This window comes from Brachyhypopomus gauderio, chromosome 21 (genome assembly GCF_052324685.1).
Source record: "Brachyhypopomus gauderio isolate BG-103 chromosome 21, BGAUD_0.2, whole genome shotgun sequence".
Taxonomy (NCBI): domain Eukaryota; kingdom Metazoa; phylum Chordata; class Actinopteri; order Gymnotiformes; family Hypopomidae; genus Brachyhypopomus; species Brachyhypopomus gauderio.
Window position 1 is genome coordinate 4,438,146 of NC_135231.1, and position 23,551 is coordinate 4,461,696.

General features: G+C 41.7%; 2 protein-coding genes across 2 annotated transcripts in view; one reads left to right on the forward strand and one right to left on the reverse strand.

Annotated features, from left to right (window-relative positions):
- Nucleotides 1-2,158: 2,158 nt before the first annotated feature.
- Nucleotides 2,159-6,074, reverse strand: pofut1 (protein O-fucosyltransferase 1). The gene is made up of 8 exons (XM_076983723.1): nucleotides 5,924-6,074; nucleotides 5,468-5,678; nucleotides 5,235-5,356; nucleotides 4,921-5,103; nucleotides 4,243-4,355; nucleotides 3,888-4,080; nucleotides 3,435-3,677; nucleotides 2,159-3,083 (listed from the first exon to the last, which is right to left on the reverse strand). Exons 2-8 carry the CDS (start codon nucleotides 5,604-5,606, stop codon nucleotides 2,889-2,891), a joined length of 1,188 nt encoding a protein of 395 aa, XP_076839838.1. The 5' UTR covers nucleotides 5,607-5,678; nucleotides 5,924-6,074; the 3' UTR covers nucleotides 2,159-2,888.
- Nucleotides 6,075-13,669: 7,595 nt separating this feature from the next.
- Nucleotides 13,670-23,551, forward strand: part of plagl2 (pleiomorphic adenoma gene-like 2) — a 26,788-nt gene continuing 16,906 nt past the window's right edge. Inside the window, exon 1 of the mRNA XM_076983722.1 lies at nucleotides 13,670-13,814. The gene's annotated coding sequence lies outside the window, so the exon portion shown is untranslated. The remainder of the gene's footprint in view (nucleotides 13,815-23,551) is intronic.

A 23,551-nucleotide genomic window follows, 5' to 3' on the forward strand; every position in this document is an offset into this window, starting at 1 on the left:
CCAAGATTTCTATTACACATGGGGCAAATAACCATCCATCTGCATAGCGTAGCATGTATGCAAAACAAGAAAAACAATTTATTTTCTAATCAGAGGACGCACAAATCAGCAGCAGTATAGTGTTCATGGTCAGCACCCCATAACACTTTGATGATATTGCTGAATAATTATCACAATGAAATAAATATTTGCAGAATACAAATCCTGTAATAACTGAACAACTGATTATATTCTCCTGGACACCAGCCCATTACAGTTAATGACAAATCTATTTTAAGGTATTCTGCAGTGCACAATATAACACTGCAGTGATTCCTATATAATCATTATAGTACCAATCTGCAGATAAATGGAATGCTCCTGTAATGCTGAATAAAATTAGTAGAAAAAGAGTCTATATCACAGGAGTCTATATCTAACATTTTTCCATGCATCAACTTAAGAAAACACACAGACAAGCAATGTTGAATTTATTTATTTTCTTCTCCCCCTCATAAACCTGAAAGTTGGCACGTGTAGTGATGTGTGTGAAGGCAAACTCAACAAGCTATGGTAGTTAGGGATATAGCTATGGATATAGTTAGGGATATTTGGCTTTCAGATTAAATTAATGAAAAATAAAGAGTTCACGCTATGGAGATATACAAGTGCTTCTCAATAAATCAGAATATCATCAAAAAGTTAATTTATTTTAGTAATTCAAGACAAAAAGTGAAATAGATATAGATTCATGACGGAGTGATCTATTTCTATATAATGCTGATTATGGCTTACAGCCAATGCAAACCCAAACATCATTATCTCAGCAGGTGTAGGTCCAAGGTGTTGTTTTCAGATGAAGGTAAATTTAGCATGTCATTTGGAAATCAAGGTACCAGAGTCTGGAGAAAGAGTGGAGAGACACACAGTCCAAGCTGCTTGAGGTCTAGTGTGAAGTTTCCACAATCAGTGATGGTTTGGGGAGCCATGTCATCTGCTGGTGTACACCTCTACTGATGCTTTTATTGACTGATGCATAGCACTCTCCTTGATATCTCCAACATCATTGGCCATCATGAATCGACTTTTATCAATGAACAGCACTGAGGCCCACTGGTCCCTTGTCCAGTGTAAATGCTCCATGGCCCGTGCAAGACGGTGACGCCTGTAGCAAGTGGTGTGGTCAGGTACCCTTGCATGTTGCCTAGCACACAGACCACTCTGATGTAAATGGTTAAGAATGGTCTGACATGACACTTGCGTGATTCTCACCTCCCTTAAATGTATCTGGAGTTGTGTGGCATTCAAAATCCGGTTCTGCAGGGCACCATTCACAATGATGCAGTCATCAGTGTGGGATGTGGCTAAACAATGTGCACTTCTATGCCATTCTGTGACTCTTCCAGTCTCTGCTGATGACACTCTGTGATACTCTAAACTCAGTGGCCATCTGAGAACATCTTGTTTGAAGCCTCACAATGGTATGGTACTGTTGATCAATAGTTAGGCGTCATCTCATGATGTCAAAATGTGGACAGCAAGATGATGACTGTTTAAATACACGTGAATTTTGCCTTTAAGCCCCTCAACAGCAAGTTGTGCAAAAAGTACTGAAACACTGAACAGTTGGACATGCATTCAAAAGTTTAGAGGTGATCACATTAAGTTGACCTGTAAAGGTTAGAATACATTTTAGGTTCATCCTGAAATTTCAGCCAAAATCTAAATATCCCCAAATTTTTGTGAGTAGTGTACATGTCTTCAAAGAGCAAAAAAAAAGGTCTTTATGCCATAATATCAGACAATACACACAACTCTGACAGCTTTCAAGAGAGTCAACATTTTATTTTCCACACTTGGATGCCATGGATCCTTCCTGGTTATTTTTCTGGTAGTATGCGAGTTCCTTTTAATGAACACTAACCAGTGGACTAAGTTGGTCTCTCCCCTTCACTATAATTAGCATCCAGATGATCACTTACTTCACCCCTGACAGGGATCATTTACCATAAGGATTAGCCCACACCACCAAAGGCGTCCTTTGCATATTGCATTTTTATTAAGAACTATAGATGTGAATGTAGATAGATGGATATACAGAGATGTAGCCTTTGTACACATCTCATCACAATTTTACATCAGGCCACTACCATTACTGCTGTGTATTCGCATACATAGCTCAGCAGAGACATCTCTTGAACATTTGGCTGGGATTATGTTTTTTTTTTTTTTTTTTTTACATCATATCTGTGGATATACCAGTCATGGTTAATACACAAACATACTGTATGGAATTCATTTAGCACCTAAAATTAGCCAAGGAACACAGCATTACAGTACTGGGTGGTATGCTGGCAGTACACTGGAAATTCATTTATGTTTACAGCTTTCAGCAGATGCTCTTAAACCAGGGCAACATACATGTATCAGTATAACAGCATGTGTGCTTCCTGGGAATCGAACTCATAACCTTGTGGTTCCTAGCACATTACTCTACCAAGTATGCAACATGACTTTAAATGAGTAGTGCTTTACACACAACTAAACTGCAATGCCACATTTTGTTTGGAAAATGTGATACAGCTTACAGCTATGTTTTTCACTGCAAGAAATGTACAGTGAGATGATTCTTGTATGACACAAACGAGACATAGAAAAAACTGGTAATGTTTTTCTGAGAACCATAGAGGAATGCATTATTTTTTTGGAAAATGAGACAGATACAGATACTGTATTGTTCAAAGGCACGTTGGACCTGATGGGTCTCTACTCTGAACTTAAATGCTACAGTCACAATTCTATATAAAAAGCAACCATATCTTCACTCTTCTGTAAACACAAACCAATCACCTGAGATCTCTAGATGAGTCAACAATCACGGTCGAGAACAAAGCTGTATGAGAGACTTGCTAAAGTTCATCCGTTCTCTTCCTTCTCATTGGGTAGTCCATCCCGAAGAAGGAAGAGGGTCTGCCGTGAACGTCCCTCTCTCGCTTCACAAACGCAGAGAATGAGGACACACAGTTACCAATGAAATGGTCAGCCTGGCCCAGGATGTACAGGTCTAGCTGGGCAACATCTGGATGAATAGTGACCACCTTGATCTACAACAGGAAGAGAAGAAGAAGAACACGATGCAAGAATGAGACTAAAGTAACAGTTACGTTTAAAACCACAGAAGACAACCTACTCAGTCCACCTACATTAACGAAAGCACCATGAAATCCACAGTTGTAAATTCCCCTAAATCTAAATGGCAATTCGGTCACTCTGAAAAGATTTCTGGATTCATTTCAAAGATTTAATCACTAAATTCAGGCTGAGCAGTTCAGAAGTTAGAGCTCAATATTGACTCAAAGTTAAATAAACCTGTTAAGAGAAAACTCACTAGACAATGACAAAAAATTCATCCATCCTGTATTTGTTGTTAATGTTGTATGCAATTTCGCGCTCACCTTGCCCTTGAAGAGCTTCTCGATCTCGGAGTTGTAGGACTCTGAGTCCGTGGCTATGAAGATGGACAGAGCGCTGGTCTTCTTCACCCAGAGCTTGACTGCGCGGAGGATCTCCGTCAGGTCAGGCAGACACATGGTGATGGTGAGAGGCAGCGCAGTCTGACGGTCATAGCCCACACACTGCGGTGACGCCATGAGGTGAGGTCCCGCCTCTCCGCTCTGCAGCAGTTTGCAGGCATTTTGCTGTAGACATGGAAATGACATTCACAGTATGAGATCATGTAAAGAGTACAGTCAGGGTTAGCTGGATTTAAAAGGCCAGAGTTAGACAGAAGGATTTAAAGGGGTGAAATCAGGCTAAGCAGGGTTCATGTGCCGGCTAGTTAACAAAATAAAGGCTGAAAGTCAGGCTTAGTGGGGGTCTGAAAACCTAAACTCTTGTTTTACACTCGCCCAGTCTGAGCCGATGCGAAGGTGGATGCCCACGTAGGGTCTGAGCAGCTGGGTGCTGATGTGCTTCTCCCCATCCTGCACCATCTTCTCAGCCCACACCACGTAGCGTTGCAGACCCACATGCTCCTCCAGTACAGGAAACTGGGCTGGGGCTCCAGCCAGAGCCAACACTGGGTGCTCTGCAGGGGGGAACCTGAACATAGAGGATCCCAAGATGGACGAATTCAGTGTGCGTCTTTAAGGTGTCATCACTGATAATTGCTTACACATTTGTTGCAGGATCATGCAGCTACCACTATAAAATATAAAAAACAGCAACAATAATAATAAATATTATGCAATAGCACATTTGTACCTTTTTATCCAGTGTGGTATGTAGTAGGAGCTGAAATACAGGCCCCCATATGGGACAGAATGGTCAAAGTCCACCCCAATGTGGTCCCAGAATGGACCAAATGGATTTCCATCCTGCATACAAATCAATGTTTTAGCACGCAATTCCCTTACGTGACATGTAGGTGGCACTAGTTCACTAGTCGCCTCATTTAGAATGCTTAAAAAAATTTCACTTTACCTGAGCCCATTAATCCAAAGGTTGGTAAACAGAAAATAAAATGACTAAGTGAAAGGTTAAGATTTCCTATATGTATTGTGCATGATGAAACAATCATTATCTTTTACTAAAGTGCACTTGGAAACATGCTGCCCACTGTGACACCCCAAGTGTTGAGCTACTCGCTGTGTAGTATCAGCTAAGCTTAGAAATCAAAGCTTAAGTAAAATAACCACACACACACACACACACACACACACACAAACACAAACACAAACACACAAACATTTAAAGCGAAAAAAGGTGTTTTTGTGAATGGATTTGTAGACCTGCACATTCAAAATGTCTTGATTCATCTCAAATGAGCTTTAAATCAAATCCACAAGTCCATATTAGACTCTTGCAAGCAACACAACCCAGACCAAGAAGGCAGCTGCTCTGCAGGTTGCCAGCAACACCCCACCACACCCTTCTACACACCTTCATGGGACAGCTCTTCTTGTCAGCACTTCTCTGGACAGAAGATTCAAAGCAGTATGCAGTCCTCCGGCCTGGCGGCCAGTGTGTGGGGGCTAAATGGTGCATAAAGTCCTCCAGAGTCACCACACGGTGGTATTGCCTGAGTGGATCCAGCTGGAAGAAATCGGTGTAGGGAACGTGCACCTGTTTCAGGGGGACGGGAGACACGGTCACACGCAGGGACACACGGTCACACGCAGGGACACGGTCCCACTGAAGGCTTGTTGCAGTGCCCTGTGCACACGGAGACGCACTGCTGGAGGAGTTGAGCTTACGTTTGTGAACGGGGGCGCGTGATGCCGGTAAACGATCCAGGGGGGAACCGCCAATGTCCGGTTCAGCAGTTTTGCAAAGGCCAGAGTCCCCAGAAAATGGTCCGCCTGGTTCCCGAACCGACCTGCGACGACAGAGAAACATGACAGGACGTTGTTGAATTTAAGACATTAGCCGTTTTAAACTCGTTCAAAAACGCGGTGTTTGTTGTTGTTGTTGCTCAAGGACTGATTACCCATGCATGGACAATAAATAATGTATCCATTTTCATCCCACGTCAAATCTGCCGCGTCGGTAAATGTATTATAGGGATAAAACGCTGCATGTAACCAACTTAACATCAGAAGTTTAAAGTGCTTCGGTTTCGCCGCCATTGTGAACCATCACCTGTCCCACAATGCACTGCGAGGAGTCGGTAGTGTTTTAACTCTTGGTACGCTGTAGACCTGCAAACACGGGGGGGAAGACAAACTTAAGGGAAAAAGTATTTAAACCTTCCGTAGACTATCAATTTCTATTGATATTATGTTTTTTTATTATATTTGATCATATTAGACCTTTGCTGTAGTCTGTGAAGACATTCCAAAAGTGTTGAGTTTGGTTGGCGCCGTTTGTATAATACCTCTCACGTAAATAGGTGGGGGTGCCACTGGTTGTAAATCTACACTCCCAGCTCAATAGAAACGCTTACCTTGTAGGGACACGTTGTTGCCATAGTTGGAACTTGTAGCCCTACACAAACAAACTGTTTGCCATCCGCTACCCCTTCTTCTGTGGTCATTTTGTGGCTAAAGGACCGGTGTTGGCAGTATGTGGGTGACAGGTTACTCTCACGCGCATGCGCACTGCAGCGCTGCTATTGCTGATGAACACGTAGCAACTCAGCACCCCCAGGAATCCAACTAGGGTGACAGTGGTGATGAATATAACGGCACACGTCCTGTGGACACGACCCTAGGGGTAAACACGTTAGATCATGGTCTGGCAGGGTCACTGTATACTCACAAACTCATGGACGTACCTAATCTAACATTTCAGTAAATATATGTACAAGTTTGTTGTTTGAAATGAAGTGGCTTGTGACTGTGAAATGAACATTGCTTTAAGTGGCTGTCTATTTTAATGTGTAGCATCTATGTTGTAATATTTCATACATTTGCACTAATATTGGACTAATTACGTGAAAGGCCCCTAATCTTTCACGTAATTAGCCCCTAATCTACGACTAATAAACAGTCGTTCATATTAATTGTTGGAATAGTAATAAATGTCAGCAATCAATGTCAATATCAACAATATCTATTATTATAAACAATTTGATAGAATTAAAGTACAAAAAAAGTACACTTTTGTTACGAATTGTTTTCACAATTTCAGAGTTTCAGTGTACGGCCAAAACACAATCACAAACGTGTCACTATACATGACACTTACTCATATAAAGAACATGGATAATATTTTTTATAAAATGTAATTGATATATTACTTTTAACAACTAACATTGCTACTCTGTTGCAGATCGCTTCCTCGCTGTTATGTAAGTGACACATTGTTGATGGAACAGAGCTTATATTTAAGCCATAGTGTTTTTCCTTAAATCTATCATTACCTGGTGCGTGTGTGTGTGTGCTGCATGTTCTGGACCTGCCAACTCTCCAGTGTGACGAACACACAGATCATGAATGAGACAGGGCTCCCCTGTCTATTATTTTATTGAGGTTGGGGAGGGATCTGTGTTGTCAGTATTGTCTTTCTATAAAGTATGTCTCCACTGAAAAAGTAATACCTTAAAATACAGACCAAAGTTTTATTTTCTGTACTTGTTTCATACACCAATGAAAATTCAGTCACTGTGACACTTGTTTGAAAAAACAAGGTGATTGGCTGCCTATACATTAGAGAGGATTGTGAGTTGGCCCTGTATGTCCTAGACAAGTTGGTCTGTGTTAGATAAGAGACATTACTGGGAAGTTACACTTATGAAGTGTACTTCATACTAAGTTATGAAATATGAAATTCCTAGAAATACTTGATTTACAGGCATTCACAGGTATTACCTGTGTTTTCCTTTGGTGACTGAACTAGGTTAAGTGATTTCATTTTCTTTAGCAATGGCATCTGACCTGTTGGTCCCAAAAAATGTCTTTTTGTCAAACAGTTAAGGTAACAGCCTCTACCAGCCCCCATTTAGTCACCCTGTCTTTCACCATTTCCTCTCTCATTCTTTTGTCATGTTCCACTCTCTCTTACGTCTCTCACCTTCCTCCTATCCCTCCTCTCACACGGCGGCCCATCCCCCCATCCACAGAGTTCAGCACGTACACACGCACCCGCGCAGTCACACAGAGTTCTTCATTGTTGGAGATGACGGCAGTGATAAGCATGCAAAGCAAGCCTGGGCTGTCTGTTCCTCCCTTGTCAGAGTCTTGAACCGTCAGTGGGGTTGAGGAAGCGAATCAGATCTTCAAAGGCCACTAGATAGAGCTTAAAACAATCGCTTCTCATTGTCTGCCTGCATGCAACTTGCAGTGAACCTTTCACTCACAGAGAGGAAGAACAAATGCGAAAGAACAAACATTTCCTTTTCTAAATGTTAACCTGTGTCACAAATAACAAGTCTCACAAATAACAAGGCCAACAAGTGTCACATAGAGGGTTGTGCATTGAAAAGCTCTACATGGTCTTCCAAACAGTGCTTACTTTAAAAGCCATTCAGTTCTTTGGGTCACTTTTGAAGAAATCAAACCTTGCATGCAGTGTGGTGGGGGGGGGAGGGGGAATCAGTAATATCTAGTCCATGTTGCACGATCTCTATACGTCATTGATAAGTGCTGGTAGCAGAGGGTCTGGTCTGGAAGGGTCTGACGTCAGTGTGTGTTCCACCCATGCTCATTATCAGCCCCGGCCAGATCTGTTTGCCCACTGCCTAACACGATACCCACCATCTCTGCAGTCTTATGGGCTGACCTGCCCTGCTTGTGTTTCTCACCCTCTCTCTCCTTCTCTCTCTCCTTCTTTCTCTTTCTCTCTCTATCTGCATGCTATACCTTTCCTTCCCTCCTTCTCATCACTCTATTATTGTGGATACACCATCCCATCATGCACCGTATTCAGTACACCATCTGTGTGTCTATATTCTAGCTATATGACTGACCCCAGATAGGTGGATAAATTCTCTGTAGCCAGACTGTTGGCTGTGTGGCACAGTTCACGATTTATTAGATTCTCTACTTAATTTCAGGGCGGTTCAGACAGCATGAATAGGACACAGACAGCAGGAGACGGGAGAGACAGCACTAGAAAGGTCACACAGCAGGAGAAGAGACAGGAGGAGAAGGGACAGACAGCAGGAGAAGAGACAGACAGCAGGACAGGAGACAGACAGCATGAGTAGGGGTCACCATTTTATATGTAAGAAAACCAGGGTGGCTTCAGGAATGGTTAGAGTGAGATGAAGAGGATGCGTAATCTCCCAAACGAGTGATGTGGTCTACTTCATTTGTTCCAACTGATCTCCCCAATCAGAGAGAAGTCTGTGGAGTCATCCTGTGTACAGTACTTACAATACCCTGCAGCTACATACACCCATCTGCACCTCCAGCATTACCCTGAGAGTGGAGGTTAACCACAATCAACAAATCAAACAAATGCTTATTTCCTAAAATAGACTCCCCACAATGGAGCCAAGGGGTTGATTTATTTGCCTAGTATTTACAAAAGAAGAGAATGGGATGAAACACCCATGGGAAATGAGAGGGCACTGGCAGACGGTGATGAAGGAGATATGGTGTTTCATTCTGAGCGCACGCATTCGTTCTGGCCACTAACTGAGCAGCAAGGATGCTTCTCTTGGCCAATGGACTGCACGCTTAAGCATGTTTATCACCAGTACTGCCTCGCGTAAACCAACCATCTGTTTTTAACCAAACAGTTAAAAAAATGTTAAAAAACCAGGAGCATGGAGAGGCAGGGAAGGAGGAGGAGGAGGGGGGGTGCTGGGAGCAGCAGACTCCTCTGGCAAGGAAATCCACTCCAGATGTGTACAAATCGCCCCCTACTTTAATTGCTATTGTTGTCATCAATGGCGCGTTGGCATGGCTTTGGCCCAGAGATGGCGGCTCCGCTGGGGGCATGTGCTGCATCTTCTAGGGGACTGAGAAAAAAGAGAAGTGGGAAAAGAAAGTGGGAAAGAGGAGGAGAAAATGGGGAAATTGAGATGACACCAGAAATGGTGTGGGACTTGACTACTGGCTACTTACTTATAAATAGCTACAGATGTATCCAATGCCGGCCCCTCCTTTAAAAAACAACCCCTGTCAGTTTTAAGGTATGAATATGTGTTAAAGCAGAAGGTTATCTTTCAGTCTACAGACATCATCGTATACGTGTAGTAATGAGAAATTGGCCCTTCAGTCACCCATGATTAATCCAAGCCTAACTAGGAACTTTGTTGGGGGGGAGGGGGGAGGAACTGTTGTGCCTATGACTTTAAATTCTGCCCCCCCTTGTTCTTTGTAATGGTTTCTTTTACGAGCCTGTTTGAGGTGGGGAGAGGAGTGGAGTTGGCTGGCATGTTGGTATGGTGGCATGGTGGAGTGGTGGTGGGCATGACGTTTCAAACAGCACTTTAAAATCAATCTGGAGCTCTAAATGACAGACCACCACTCTGCTGTAATCAACCAGGGGCAGGGCGTGTATATATATATAACATATATATATGTGTGTGTGTGTGTGTGTGTGTTTGTGTGTGTGAGAGAGAGAGAGAGAGAGAAAACACTTCAGCTGGGGGCTGTGTCCTTTCCTTGATATGTAACAGAAGCAATCGTCTCCCTACATAATATAGAGTGTATATAATAAATTTGCCCCATTATAATAGACAAGGTGAGTTTTTCTCATTCTAATACAACAAGAGCATCTTTTATTTGCTTACAAGATCCAGCTCCAAGCTGGAGCAGCTACCTGAAGACACAAAACATACTTTTGTAAATAATGGGCTGGGTTTTGATTCAATACAGAATGCTACACTGGTTGCACTGATACAAGCCTCTCATTCCGTTTTGAAAAACTGAATATACTTTCTTACATAAACCTTTTAATCATTTTTACTGTAATCTCCACAAAAATTCTTCCACAAAACCCCTGAAATTCATGCTTACAATATGTTTACACTGAAAAAATAAAGCATTGGCTCAATGTAATAAAATTGAATTAATCAATCACACAAATTTTTTTTCATTGACTCAATCCAAAAAACTTAATTCATTACTAAATGAATTTAGTTTTTTGGATTGATTCAATGAAAAAAAATTCATGTGATTGATTAATTCAATTTTATTACATTGAGCCAATGCTTTATTTTTTTCAGTGTAGTAAACTTTGTGTTGATGTACAGATATGTGAATACTAACTTGACATTAATGAACACACTGGAAGGGATCCCATGCTATGTTTCTGAAAACATGCCTTTCCTACCACTGTTTTGATTACTTAATTTCCATTATCCACATTAGCAGGATATGAAGTGGGTTTGAATTGTCATCTCTGACACTGCCAGCAAATCCTTCTCAAAACAAAAAATGAGACCATATAAGTCAATGTCCTTCTCTTAGGGTACTTTTGCTGAATTATTGTGTTACTGTCTATCACTGTACATCAAACATATACCAACATCCCAGACCTTAGGCATACTCTTTGTTTCATGAATACACTTTTTGTTTACAATGCATAATGAACCACTTATTTATTAGCTATGAAGTTAATTACGTAGTCAATGAGACTAACTTTTGAATAAAATTCAATTGTCTTTGTAGAAATAATAGCTAGTTAATAGTTAATAATTATTTTGACATCAGCAACAATTTTTTAATTAGTTTAAAACTTTCTGAACAGCCAAATACAGTTTTGGTAAATGCATGAATCTATGAAAATATATTCATGTTTAAATGGAAATAATATTTGATACATGTAGGCAACAGTTGTTAGAACAGCAGCATTGTGCATTTTGTGAGAGCATATTGGCGCCTTTTTAGAATAACATCATGTGTTCAGTAGAACATTGTGTATACATAAACGTGTTCATTAGAGCATCATGTAAATATAAAAGACATCATGTGTTCATTAGAACATGCAGCAATGACTTCCTGCAAGATTAAAAGAACAAATCCAGAGGACCTTAACAAACTGGAGATAATTATATATGCTGACTATTGATATATATTCAGACTTTTCTTTTTGTTTTGATGCTGTTTTCATATAACTTGTGCTTACATTATGTTGATTAATTAATCAACATAGGTTAAGCATTTTATATGACAGTTTGGGAAACAGTAATACTTCAGTCATATTTTTACCCTGACATATCCTCTCACAGATCCAAGCTTGTAAGCTTATTGCACATTTGTGTACATAATCAATAGAGCGATGTAAACAGAAATTAAATCTTTTATAGAGACTGGGTTCATTAGTTCCTTATTTACAATCTTTATATCTTATTTTTTATTGCAATGTCATCAATTACTTGTTATGTTCTAGTTTAAGATAGAAAAGAGTAGAAATAATAATCATATATATATATATATATATATATATATATATATATATATATATATATATGATTAATAGGCTATATATTATTATTTATATGTGCACTTTGCAATGGTTTTGGTACAATTTTAATTTTGTTTAGCTTTACTAAAATGAATTACTCTGAATACAATAGCTGTCTACAGTTTTAAATGTCAGAAATCACGACAATAGTTACATCTAAGATCTTGTTATATTTTGCCAAATGTAAAGAATTTAAAAAGTCGTTTAAGGTGCTTCCACTTGGACCAAAAGTTTAAAGTCGGAATAGAAATATTGTTTTAGACAAAATAATAACAACAAAAATGGAGAACTGAAAAGTGAAGTTTTTTAACATAATCCACGTACATGTTCTCCAAAACCTCAAATAGACTATCGGAGAAAACAGAATTCGTCTTAAAAATATAGCCCTACTCTAAATATTTCTTCAGACAAATGAACATTGCGACAATTGCGACAATGAAAGCTGTCGTTGTCTAACTGATTAATACACGTCGTCAGACTCTAACCCAGCTTTTTGAAAATTCACGGATTAAGTACGGCAAACTTCTGCAAAACAAACAAACACGAAAACAAAAAATAAATGGTCAATGAGAACGGCATTAAGTCATTTAGTCGGCATAGCTCCCTTGAAGTAAGTTAGCCTATTTTTAAAGTAAAACCTTAGAAACGCAAGTTGCCAAAAGATTTGATTGAAGACCCTTGCTCCCCCGACCCCCCTACTCTCGTCCTCTCTTTCACACACACACACACACACACACACACACACACACACACACACACACACACACACACACACATCCATCCGCAGTGTCGCTCGTGGGGAGGGGGCTGGGGTGCTGAGGAAATGGACGGGGATGCCCTGGAAGTAATTCTTTCGCCCCAAAACACAAGGTGAAATGAGACCACCGCAGAATCACACGTGGGGCACCCTCCCCTCTCTAAGACCAACAGGATCTCCCTCCATAAGATGAGAACGTATTTTAAACCCAAGAGATGGAAATATGCTAGAAACATGCAATAATACTGAATGGATTTCACCGTGCAATGAAGACCTGATTGGTTAAAAATGTTGATTAGTTAAAATGGGTTACTAGAAAACTGCCTTTTTCTAAGATCATACAAAACACACTTCTGTGCTGTCTACAAGACAGGACTCCTGAAGAGATGACCCGAAATTTGCATGCGTATAAATATATTCTTGATTAATTAATAGGCTAATGTCATAACCGCCATTTTTATTGCCTGCATACTTGGCTAATATAGCCTCCATAGTGCAGATAATTATCGTGTATGTATAATTGTGGATGATTAAATATATTGAACAGTGCCTGTTTATTTCTAATTTAATAAAATTGTTTGAATTGCTTACCAATTTTTTAATGAGTTCCATAAAATAAAAACTGTAGACTACGTTAACAATTTATGACTGCATGAAACAACATCTGTTACCATGCAAATCTGAATATTTTGCAAATTTTTGACAATTTTCCCAGCATCTATCATCAAATCATTGACGTATCAAGTTAAATTAAGTATTTTGATCTAAATAATTTGTGATAATGAACTGCAAATTAATAAACGTCGTGACGTCCATCACATGGATCAACATGGACCCAAAAAATGTTTGCTTATTTATTTGCCTCAGTGTACTTTAAACATATTTTTACCGCTATCATTTGTCTAAAATTGTTCGATTCCGCATATAAGCACGAACAGACGATCTGTAACCATCTATGTTTTCGCAGTCGTTTATAATGTACTGTAAGCGACAAGGGGAAAAAAACCCAGTTCAGCAGCACCAGTAAAAAGTTTGTGAAAGTGGCCTGACGTCACACTCCCACAATGCACGCGCCCCATAACTCTGGTGCTGCAGCCTGAGTTGCGCGAGACGCTCAGGCCCCGAAAAAAGAAAAATTATAGAAAAAATTTGAAAAAAAATAATAAAACAACAGATCGAGAGGAGAAAGACTGCGGACAGCGGAGTGGGGTGTCCCACGGTAGGTTTGCGTTTAGTCGCTGGTGGAATGTTGCCGGGGTTCCTTGTGAATTGACTAATGCGGTGCTGGAAAGTTTTTAGTGGGTAACTGCTCGTTTTTGCAAGTCCTCATAATGTGGCTGCACGTTGTGATGTGTGCATGTTTTTTTAATAAGATCCGCATAATTAATACAGCCGAACACGTCGGTGATCGGTGTGAAGTCCTGAACGGGGTTTTTAATTGTGACTGTGGTGTTGTTGTTTTCAATCGATCCGACGTCATTTATTTTTGCTTATTTGTTAAACTGTTGAAGCTTCGGGTATTTAATTTTTAATTACCGCTCGCTCTTTCAAAACTTCTTCGATAAATGTGTTGTGGATATCAATAATTCGATTGGTAAACAAAATGCATTTGGTCGACCGTCACTTGTGCTGTGTGGATTGATGTTCTGTGTGATTTTCGTTTGAATAAGGGATTTTAAAGTCATTTCTGCACATGTACCGAACAGAGCCTGCACTCTGCCCGTCACACACACCAGTTGCAACCTTAATGTTGTGCTTGAAACTTTTAGTTTACGCGGAACAAATGCGTTTGTTTCCATCTGCACCGTTAATCTCATGTGTCAGTCTATGAATAGTCTACTGCTTAATATGAGAAAATCGCCGGAGGGTCTAAATATAAAACTATTTTGGTAGTTTCAGTCGTGTTGTAGGACGTCTTCCATGGTGCACTGGCTGATCGTGTGCTGGGTTGTTTGCCGGAGATGTTCCTGGATTTAGAGACGATATGACTTGTATCTTTTACATTGTTGTGCGTGTTCGTGCCTCTCAAGGGCCAAATAAACGCAGGATCGTGTCAGATAATGGGGGTGGATGCGGATCTGCCTCGTTTCATATCCAGTCGTTACACTTTCTGTTAGTGCAGTTATTTTGTGGTTTTATTGTAAGGCAATTAGGATGAACCGGGGAGAAACACAGTTGGGTTTATTTATGTGTGTGTGTTGATGATGTTAAGTGCGTGTAGTTTACTGCGTTCATCTAGTTCACGTCTCGGCATGATCGTTACTTTAAAACCCAAAGCCTAGATTGTCTTGCGATTTGCAAACACCTCACTCAATCTAAACGAATCGCTCATTTCGCGCAAATTAAATGTTTATTTTTTAAGTGTATCTAGCGCCAATCTTTGTTGTGATAAGCACCTCATGATTGTCTCTTTATTCACAGGTAAATACGATATTATTACGACTTTAATGTCACATTACTGTCATTGCACCTGTAGTTGAATGGCTTCCTGCAGAACTCGTGTCCTTGTGTTTTCTGCTGCTGAAAGCCCCTTTATGCTTCTTTATAGACGAAGATGAAGGGGTTACGACTTAGTCGTGAAGGCTGCATATTCTACATTTGCATCTTGCTTTCACCGTCTTTTTTTGTCATGCTTTAATTGAGGAGAACCTTGAGAAATGTTTCAGCTGGGCTTCCTGCTCCTCCAGAGGAGTTTGAAGTCATGATTGATCAGTGAGTGTTGTAGTGGGCTCCACCGAGGCCTCCACCGCCTCCAGCTACATAATAAGGAAATGGAAGTAAGATCGTCACGAGACAGCGCTTTTGTTATTGACTTTGCTGTGTTTTTGCCAGCTGAAACCATATTCAGGCTTTGTTAGGCTAAATTCAGTGAAATTAGATTAAATCATGAAAAACATAAATTCTGCCTTTCATTTGTTAGCTAACACAACTTAGATTATTCCACAGGAAATCTAAACCGGTATCGTTTTCAGGTGATGGCATGATGTATTGCTGAAATCTGTGGTATATAGCGTACTGTTGGTTGTTTCTATGTCATGAAAGTAATACTTATAAACATTTCCAAGAATGCTGTTTGCCTCGGTGTCTAACACCTGATAAGCTCATTTCTTTAATATAAACACTGTTATAGTTTAACTCTGCAAAGAGGTTCTTGTAGCAAAATGTACGTTATGCCTCTGCTCACTGTCTGGTTCAAAAGCACATGTTGGAGCGGTAGATGAGGGCAGCATTATTCTCTCCAACAAAAACCCTCAGAACTTTTCATACTACATCTGTCGATGTGCTTTCTGAAAAGGCAGCACATTACATGCCTGATTCCGTGTGTATGTGTGTGTATGTGTGTGTGTGTGTGTGTGTGTGAGAGAGAGAGAGCATGCAAGGGAGAGAGGGGGAGAGAGAGGGAGAGAGAAAGAGTGAGTGAGTGAGCATGTGCATCGAGGGGGGTTTACTCTTCTGAAAGCGTCGCACAATCCTGTGGTTCCTCAGTGGGAAGCAGGCTGATTATCATGAGAAAAGAGCAACAGTGGGGTTAATGGCTAGAACAGGCTCTGGAGGACACAAGCGCTAGTTAATAACCGAGCCCAGAATGGAAGAGAGAATAAAACACCTTCATCGCAGTCCTCCCACATCCCTTAGCGTCCAGCTGGAGGAGGAAGATGATGAGGAGGATGCCGGGATACTTAGATGGATGCAGGAAAGGCTGATGGCATGAAAGGACCCAGGAACGTTGCTGTTTCGTTTGGTTCGGATCACTGCAGGATGAAATGGAGAATTTGGGAGCCTGAGAGGGAGAAAAAGAAAGATGCCACCACTTGACTTTTGCGCAGTGTCGGAGAGCGAGCGTGCGGCTCCAGGCGGCCAGCGCGGGGCCTTTGCGCCCGTGTGCATTTCGGCTCATATCCGAACAGTGGGGAGTGATTTGGCTTAGTGCGGTGTGGCAGTGCGGGGCGACCAGAAGGAGAACAGACTGTTGAACTCGGTGACTGCCCCGCTCAGCCAGTCACCCAATAAAAGGAAGAAAATCAGCCGATGGAGGAGAGAGAGAGAGAGAGAGAGAGAGAGAGAGAGAGAGAGAAAGATAAAATCTGACTGAGTTCACAAGGCCAGTATAACTCTTCCCAGTGTCAGCAGTGTGTACTTATCAGTCTTACAGGAATGAAAATGTTTGCTTTTCAGACTTCAAGCTTTGAAGGTTTTATTAGAATCTGTGGTGATAGTTCACAATTGCAATTTGTAATGCATAGAGAGCTTTTAATGTTGTTTCTGAAAACTTCATAAAATTTGTAAAGAGATATTAAACATTATTTTACACATTTAAGTGTGAAAATTAATATTAATTGTTTTAAAAATACCTGTTACAGCTGATTTTGTTGTTTATATATACTGAACACTGAAGTATAAAAATGTAAATGTTTTTGGGAGTTTAGGCTGATCTTTCTAGCATTTTGAATTAAATGGAAATTAATTTGATGAATTAATTTTCATAGTTATGATCTGGGCTATGACTGTGGAAAACAATGGTTGTAAAATAATAATTACGTAAAATCCATCAATGTATTATTTAACCATGTAATCATGGTTATCAATGATCATTTGCTGCTTTTACTAACCGTTTTCCCATTTGACAGAAGGGAATCATGAAATCTTGTTGGTGGTGAATAACTATACCTGCCACAAGAAAATATCTAATAATAAATAATCATATTCTACTGTAGTTAAATGAGGACTTGTAATAAATGCCCTCTAGACTGCTTTGACTGAATAATTAGAGATAATAATGCATTTGAAATTGTAAAATCAAAATGCTAAAATGCTATCCTTATTGCATCAGAGCTTTTTATCATGTGTAGATACACAAATTACAACAAAACACAAAGAGGTTCAGGGAATGGCGTAGTGACGATGTTTATCCACGTCTTTAAAGAAGACATAGTTCTACTTATGCTTCAAAACACATGTTCTCAGAGCAGTGGCAGTCGCGAGGGCTAACGGACTTGTCTGAAGGAGAGTGCCTTAGCTTGCCTCTGAGCCCACAGTTCAGAGAGAACCCAGCCTGAAAGTTTTTGCTGAGCCTGACGCACTAGATTCAGTCAGTCCCTCTTCTGAACGCGCCCGCTCCTGAGAGCCACAGTTTTGCTCCTGCAAATCAGATCCCACAGACACCCCACTCGCAAATCAGATCCCACAGACCCCCCACTCGCAAATCAGATCCCACAGACCCCCCACTCGCAAATCAGATCCCACAGACACCCCACTCACATGCATGCCTCCCCCCAATCACACTCCCGCATGGGTCCATCCCGCCCTGTGCTTTCCTCTCCCCGGCCGCCACACATTCTGACTCCACTTGCGGTATGTGCACGACGATGATGTCGTACAGAGACGCTAGATGTTTGGTGCACATGCTGCCCGCCATCGCTGAGCTGAAGCTCCCCACCTTGGGGGAGAAGTCCCGAACTCCTTCATCCCTCCTGTCTGGCAGGGAGGAGGCTCTAGCAGCGGGCTGCGCTCCCCTCCGCAACCAGACCCAGCGTTGGGACCTCGTGTAGGTGTCGTGTGTTCATGGAGTCTTTTGCCAGCACGTATGAGTTCACACCTTGTGCTCCAGCGGAGTTCTATAGAGCTGCATCTGCTCCCGCTTTCTTAAATGGTATTGTTTTGTGGAGTTTTTTTTTTTTTTTTGTGCTTAAAAAATTCTGTGAGGGACTTTTAATGTGTTTAATTCAGTATATGTTAGGAACTCTCTGGGCTTTTGCTGCATCCTGTGATGTTTAGAAAACAGTGCTTACTGCAATGTTTAAAGTTTAAAGATTTAAAGAAGGGAGTTGAGAAGATCAGCGGATTCTGATCACGGGATTGCTTCCTTCACAATTACATATTTCGGAGGTTGTCATGCTCGAAGGTCGCGTTTTCCTCGGCGAGTAGGTGTGAGGCCAAAACGTGCGAACCATTCCGGCGTCTGTGTATCATTCCGTCTGAGCAAACAATTGAATATAATGAGCTGAAGAGCAGACGGCAGCGTCCGGGCGGCGTCTCCAACGAACGGCTCCATACCGAGCGGCACGGCGCTTCCGCGGGGATACGGTCACGTCCTGGGAATGCGGCGGACATCTACTGCCACCTTATGAGTCAGACGTGGAAGAAGGAACCGTGGTAAAGGATGCAAGGTCAAGGAGACTGTGGTTAGCACAGCCGCAAAAGGATTCGTGACTCACTGCTGAAGTGGCTACAGTGTCTGATGACCCATTGTGACTTCCCTTAATCTACGTAACTTTTTTCCATAGGTGTACCAGACATACATCTTGGGGCATCTTGGGGAGTTCATGTATGGAGAGAATAGCTACCCGAGACTGTTGTTGTTTGTTCACACACAGGATGCACTTAAATAGACCTTACTGGAGCTTTGAGCACAAAAAATACATGGCTTTGGGCACATTTCATAGTTTATGGCAGCGGTAGAAAGCTGGTTAGCAGATGAGAATGGCCATTAGTGAGGGATGTCAATGCATCTCATTCACTGGACGCGTGTGGTCGTGCAGATCCTAAATGGTGCGTAAGAAGGATTTCAAGACTTATTTTTGGCCTCGCTCTGTGTTTTCATACCTCAGGTTTTGAGCTTTGGCGAGAGTGTTTGGCACCATGTAAACGTGAGCAGGCGTGAGCAATACTCCCCACATGGAGATCTGCAGGAGACCGGAACGTCAGTGGTGCACTGATATCAGCTGGCATTCATCATGGGCTGCAGGCATGTGGATGGGACATTGCTTGTTCTGAAGGGACTCCTTCAGAAGCGAGGGGCTGTCATCGAGGTTAATGATGCTGCGGTAAACTAGATGGGAAGCGCTTTCCGCCTTGTGAGCGGTTTGGACTGGTGCGGATCCAGTACCCTGCACAGTTTCCGGTTTCCTCTGCTCAAACACACCTGCTTTCACTCCCCATGGTTTTGAAATCAGCCCAGGACCCAGACCAGGAAAAAGGGGGGAAAAATTAAACAGTTTATATTGTTTATTGGACGTCGGTCTGAAATTCGAGATAACAAACCATGGGGACTGATCTTTTTCAAACGAATGATAGGAGATGGTTTGACGTCACGGGTTATGAGTCTTTTTCGGCTCATCTTGTCTGTTGTCACAGTAGCAGAAGCTCAAGTTTCAGTTTTCACAAGAAGTTCATTCTGTGAACTGTGGAGGAGCGATGGAATGAAATGAGTGAAGGAAGACGAAAGCTGTCTGGTCTGTTCTTACAGGAAATGCTGCAGGTACATTTGTACCTTTGTATATTTGCAGTTTCTTTCTCTGGTGTTAGACGTAGTGTAAAGAACGTCTCCCAGAATAGTCCTGTGTGAGCTGCACATATTCGACTCGGACATTCCATGCTGCTGTTGATAATGGATATTTTTTGTGTCTATATCTGCCAATACCAAAGCCAACAGAGGTATTTTACATTTATTTTAAGCATAATTATGGCCAGTGTAGCCTTCAGGACCTGATACCTTAAGTTGTGCAAGCTTGTCTGTTTACTGGAAATGATTCCTGTGGGATTGAATGCAGTCATGTTTGATTGGTGGCCCTGGATCACATGACTTGTCTGTCAGCACAGGGTCCAGGCTAACCACAGTGTTGGCCATACTTGGCATAGCTAGCTAAGCATTTAGCAAAGCAAGACAAAGTAAATGCATCTTTTTTGATACATTTCCAAATACCAGTAAAGTACGTCAGAGTGATTCCATTAACCATCGGCTCAGATTCAGATCAGCTCATTTTGCTTAAGGTTACTGATTTTCTAAAAAAAATAATTTGGCATATTTGACATGTTTTACCAGCAGGTTATGGTCAGATAAAGTCTCGAGAGGCGTGGCTCACACTGGGGGGTGTGCCGTGACTGGCTAATTACACATACGTCATCGTTTGAGTTCCCAGCCTGTTTTTCTGCATGTCCTCACGTGATTGTGATTGGCTAGACGTGCAACTGATGCACCACAAGGGGAGGGACTCTGGACAGAGACAAATAAACAAAGTTTGATACCAGACTGCTGCCTCCTGTGCTTATCATCTTTGGTAGTGTTTAAAAGGATCACGTTGTACCATTAGTCAAATATGTGGTTGAAATCACATGTTTAATCAGTGTCAGCTTATTTCACTGCTTATCATATGCTCATTTAAATTAGTTTACCTGTGCTAACATTGTTGGGCATGTCTACTCAAAGTTTCTTTGAATCCTAACCTTAAAAGTATGTTCTTTGCAAATCTTTAAAATTTATTAAAAATATATGGCATATGAGGTCATAGGAATTACTATGAATAATATAGTTATTAATTTTGTGAACTTGTGTTTATTAAAAGCAGCTTCACGGCAGTGTTCTAAGTTTGTTTGTGTAGACGGCCCCACAACACCACTTAGAAAGCAGAGTGAGGTTTCGTGTTTGAAGATTTGGTTCCAAAATCCCCGAGCCTTGTGAATGAAGCGAGCTAACCTTGTTAATACAGCGTCTCTCACGCTCTCTCCTCTAACCTCGCCGTCCCGCCTGCCCTCCCTGTTTGCGGCTCTTGCCTGTGGTTTTTCCCTTTCTAAGCTTGCAGTGAGTTTGGATGTTACTGTTTAGCGGAGCCGGCCTCTCGCTTGCTAGCATGGCTACAGGTCAGCGCGGTCAATTTACTCCTCATGCTCGTGCCATGCCTTGTGTATCTCTTTCCCTCGCCAGTGTCTCATTTTACTCTCCTCACTTTCTCTCTCTCTCTCTCTCTCTCTCTCTCTCCTTCTCCCCTTTCCCCCCTCTTTCTGTAGTAGTCTTAGATTAACTACAGCTCACCCCAGTGGCAACAGTGTGGAATCGTAGAACAGAAGATATATGTCTCCCCCCTGCCACCACCATGAGAGAAAGCCAGAGAAAGAGAGGACGAAAGCAGAGAGAAGGGACACAGTAAGAAAATAAAGGACAAGCCCCAGTGTTAACAAATGGCCTCTCTTTTTTTTCTTCCTCTCTCTCTCTCTCCATCCCTTTCTTCTTTACAAAGTCCGGAACAACAACAACGGGAGGAGGTTACAAAGTCCGGAACAACAACAACGGGAGGAGGGGGAAGAGGAGAGAAAGAGAAAGGGAGTGAGAGAGAAATGAAAGTGGAGAGAGGACTGTGGGTCTCTTTCTCCATGCCCTCCAGTGGCAGTGTGAAGTTTTCAGTTTGATTGAAGGGCCCTTTTCTGGGCTGTGTGGTGTGAAAGCTGTCCTAATTGAATGATAAAGTGGCCCGAGATGGAGTCCACTGAATAGGCAACAATACGCAGCCTGTGTGTGGTAGAGGAGTTTTTGGTTCTAGTCCAGGCTTCTCTCTCTCTCTCTCTCTCTCTTTCTCTCTCTCTCTCTTTCTCATTCTTTCTCTCTCTCTCTCCCTCTGCTCATTCTTTCCCCATTGCATGAGGGGAGGCCTATTATCAAACTCTGCTGGATTTGATCACGTGACTCTCCCAACTGCTCTCGCTCCACTCCCCTCCCTAATCTCCACGGGCCAATCAGGAGCCCGCAGTGCTGGTTCTCACCAACCATGTAGTTCAATGGCCTCATTTAGTGGCTGACTTGCAGCACATCTCTCTCAGCACGTCTGTCTGTCTCTCTGTCTGTCTGTCTCTCTCTTGTTCTCTCTCTCTCTCTCTCTCTCTCTCTCTCTCTCGCTCTTTCTATCACACACACAGACACACACCTCAGCTGCTGAACAGTGATGACAGAGAAAAATCCCTGTGCACACCCTTTCAGTAGGCATGAATATACCATGCATTCCGGGTTAGATGGATTATGTTGTGAAAAAGAATGTTCCTAACTGTCTGCTGCACACCAGTGCCCTGATCCCAACCATTGCTAGATGACTGATGGATGGGTATCTTAAATGGTAGACACCATCAGGTGGGCAGGGTGGCATTCCTCCAGGGGGCTTCTAATCAAGTGGCTGTTAAGAGTGCACACTCAGCAGGCCCCAGTGGGATGAGGTCACTACCAAGAGCTGTCGGTTTTAGCTTTGTGTCATTTTTGTATGGAATTGAAATACATTCGAATATTCTTATATTTTGTGTAGTTCATTGGTTTAAAGTTGTTGTGACATTATGTATGTTAATTGAGGTAATATTTGTGTTATTACCAGCATTGCTTTAACCAAAAGGCTTGTATTGAAAAATATCTTCCAGCTGTCTGTAGTGATCTCAGAGAAGCTTGTAATTAAACTCTTATGGGCCTGGTTGCATGTTCTCCTTCACTGGAGGCTTGGTGTTGTACACTTAATAAGCATTCACATTACTATGATGAATTCAGATTTATTCATTATATTTATACTGTGCGTTCATTTTGGTTTTGTGTATTAGCATGGTCAGATGCTTTAATTGGGCCGTATTCTAACAGTAGTGGACACGGTAAGATAAAATGCTGTGATTGGTACAGGCCGGTTTCTGGTTTAAGAAAAATACATCTTCATTCTTCTCAACCAGGTTGCATCAGCTAGATGGCAGTGCTTTGCTTATTCAGAATGTCATTGTGTGTGTGTGTGTGTGTGTGTGTGTGTCTGTGTGTGTGTGTGTGTGTGTGTGTGCGTGTGTGTGTGTGTGTGTGTGGGAGAGAGAGAGAGACTTGTCTTGATTGTGTGTGGGAGTGATTTTTAGATTTTGTTTACAGGGCCAGACAGGGAGAAGGTGTTCATGTTTGTATATGTAAGGGTTTTTACATTTACATTCAGGGCATTTAGCAGATCCAGAGCGACTTACAAAGGGCTTTGCATGTGTTCACAGAATACATCCTAGATATTAGCATAGATAGGTCAGAGTTCAAGATATCCTTGAACCACACTACTACTAAACTACAGGAATGAATGCCATTACCTAGTGTTTCAATTAAAACAGGCTCACTTAAACAGGAAATAAAACTTATATTAAGAAGCCTAAACATTTGTGAAGTGTGTGTATATGTGTGTGTGTGTG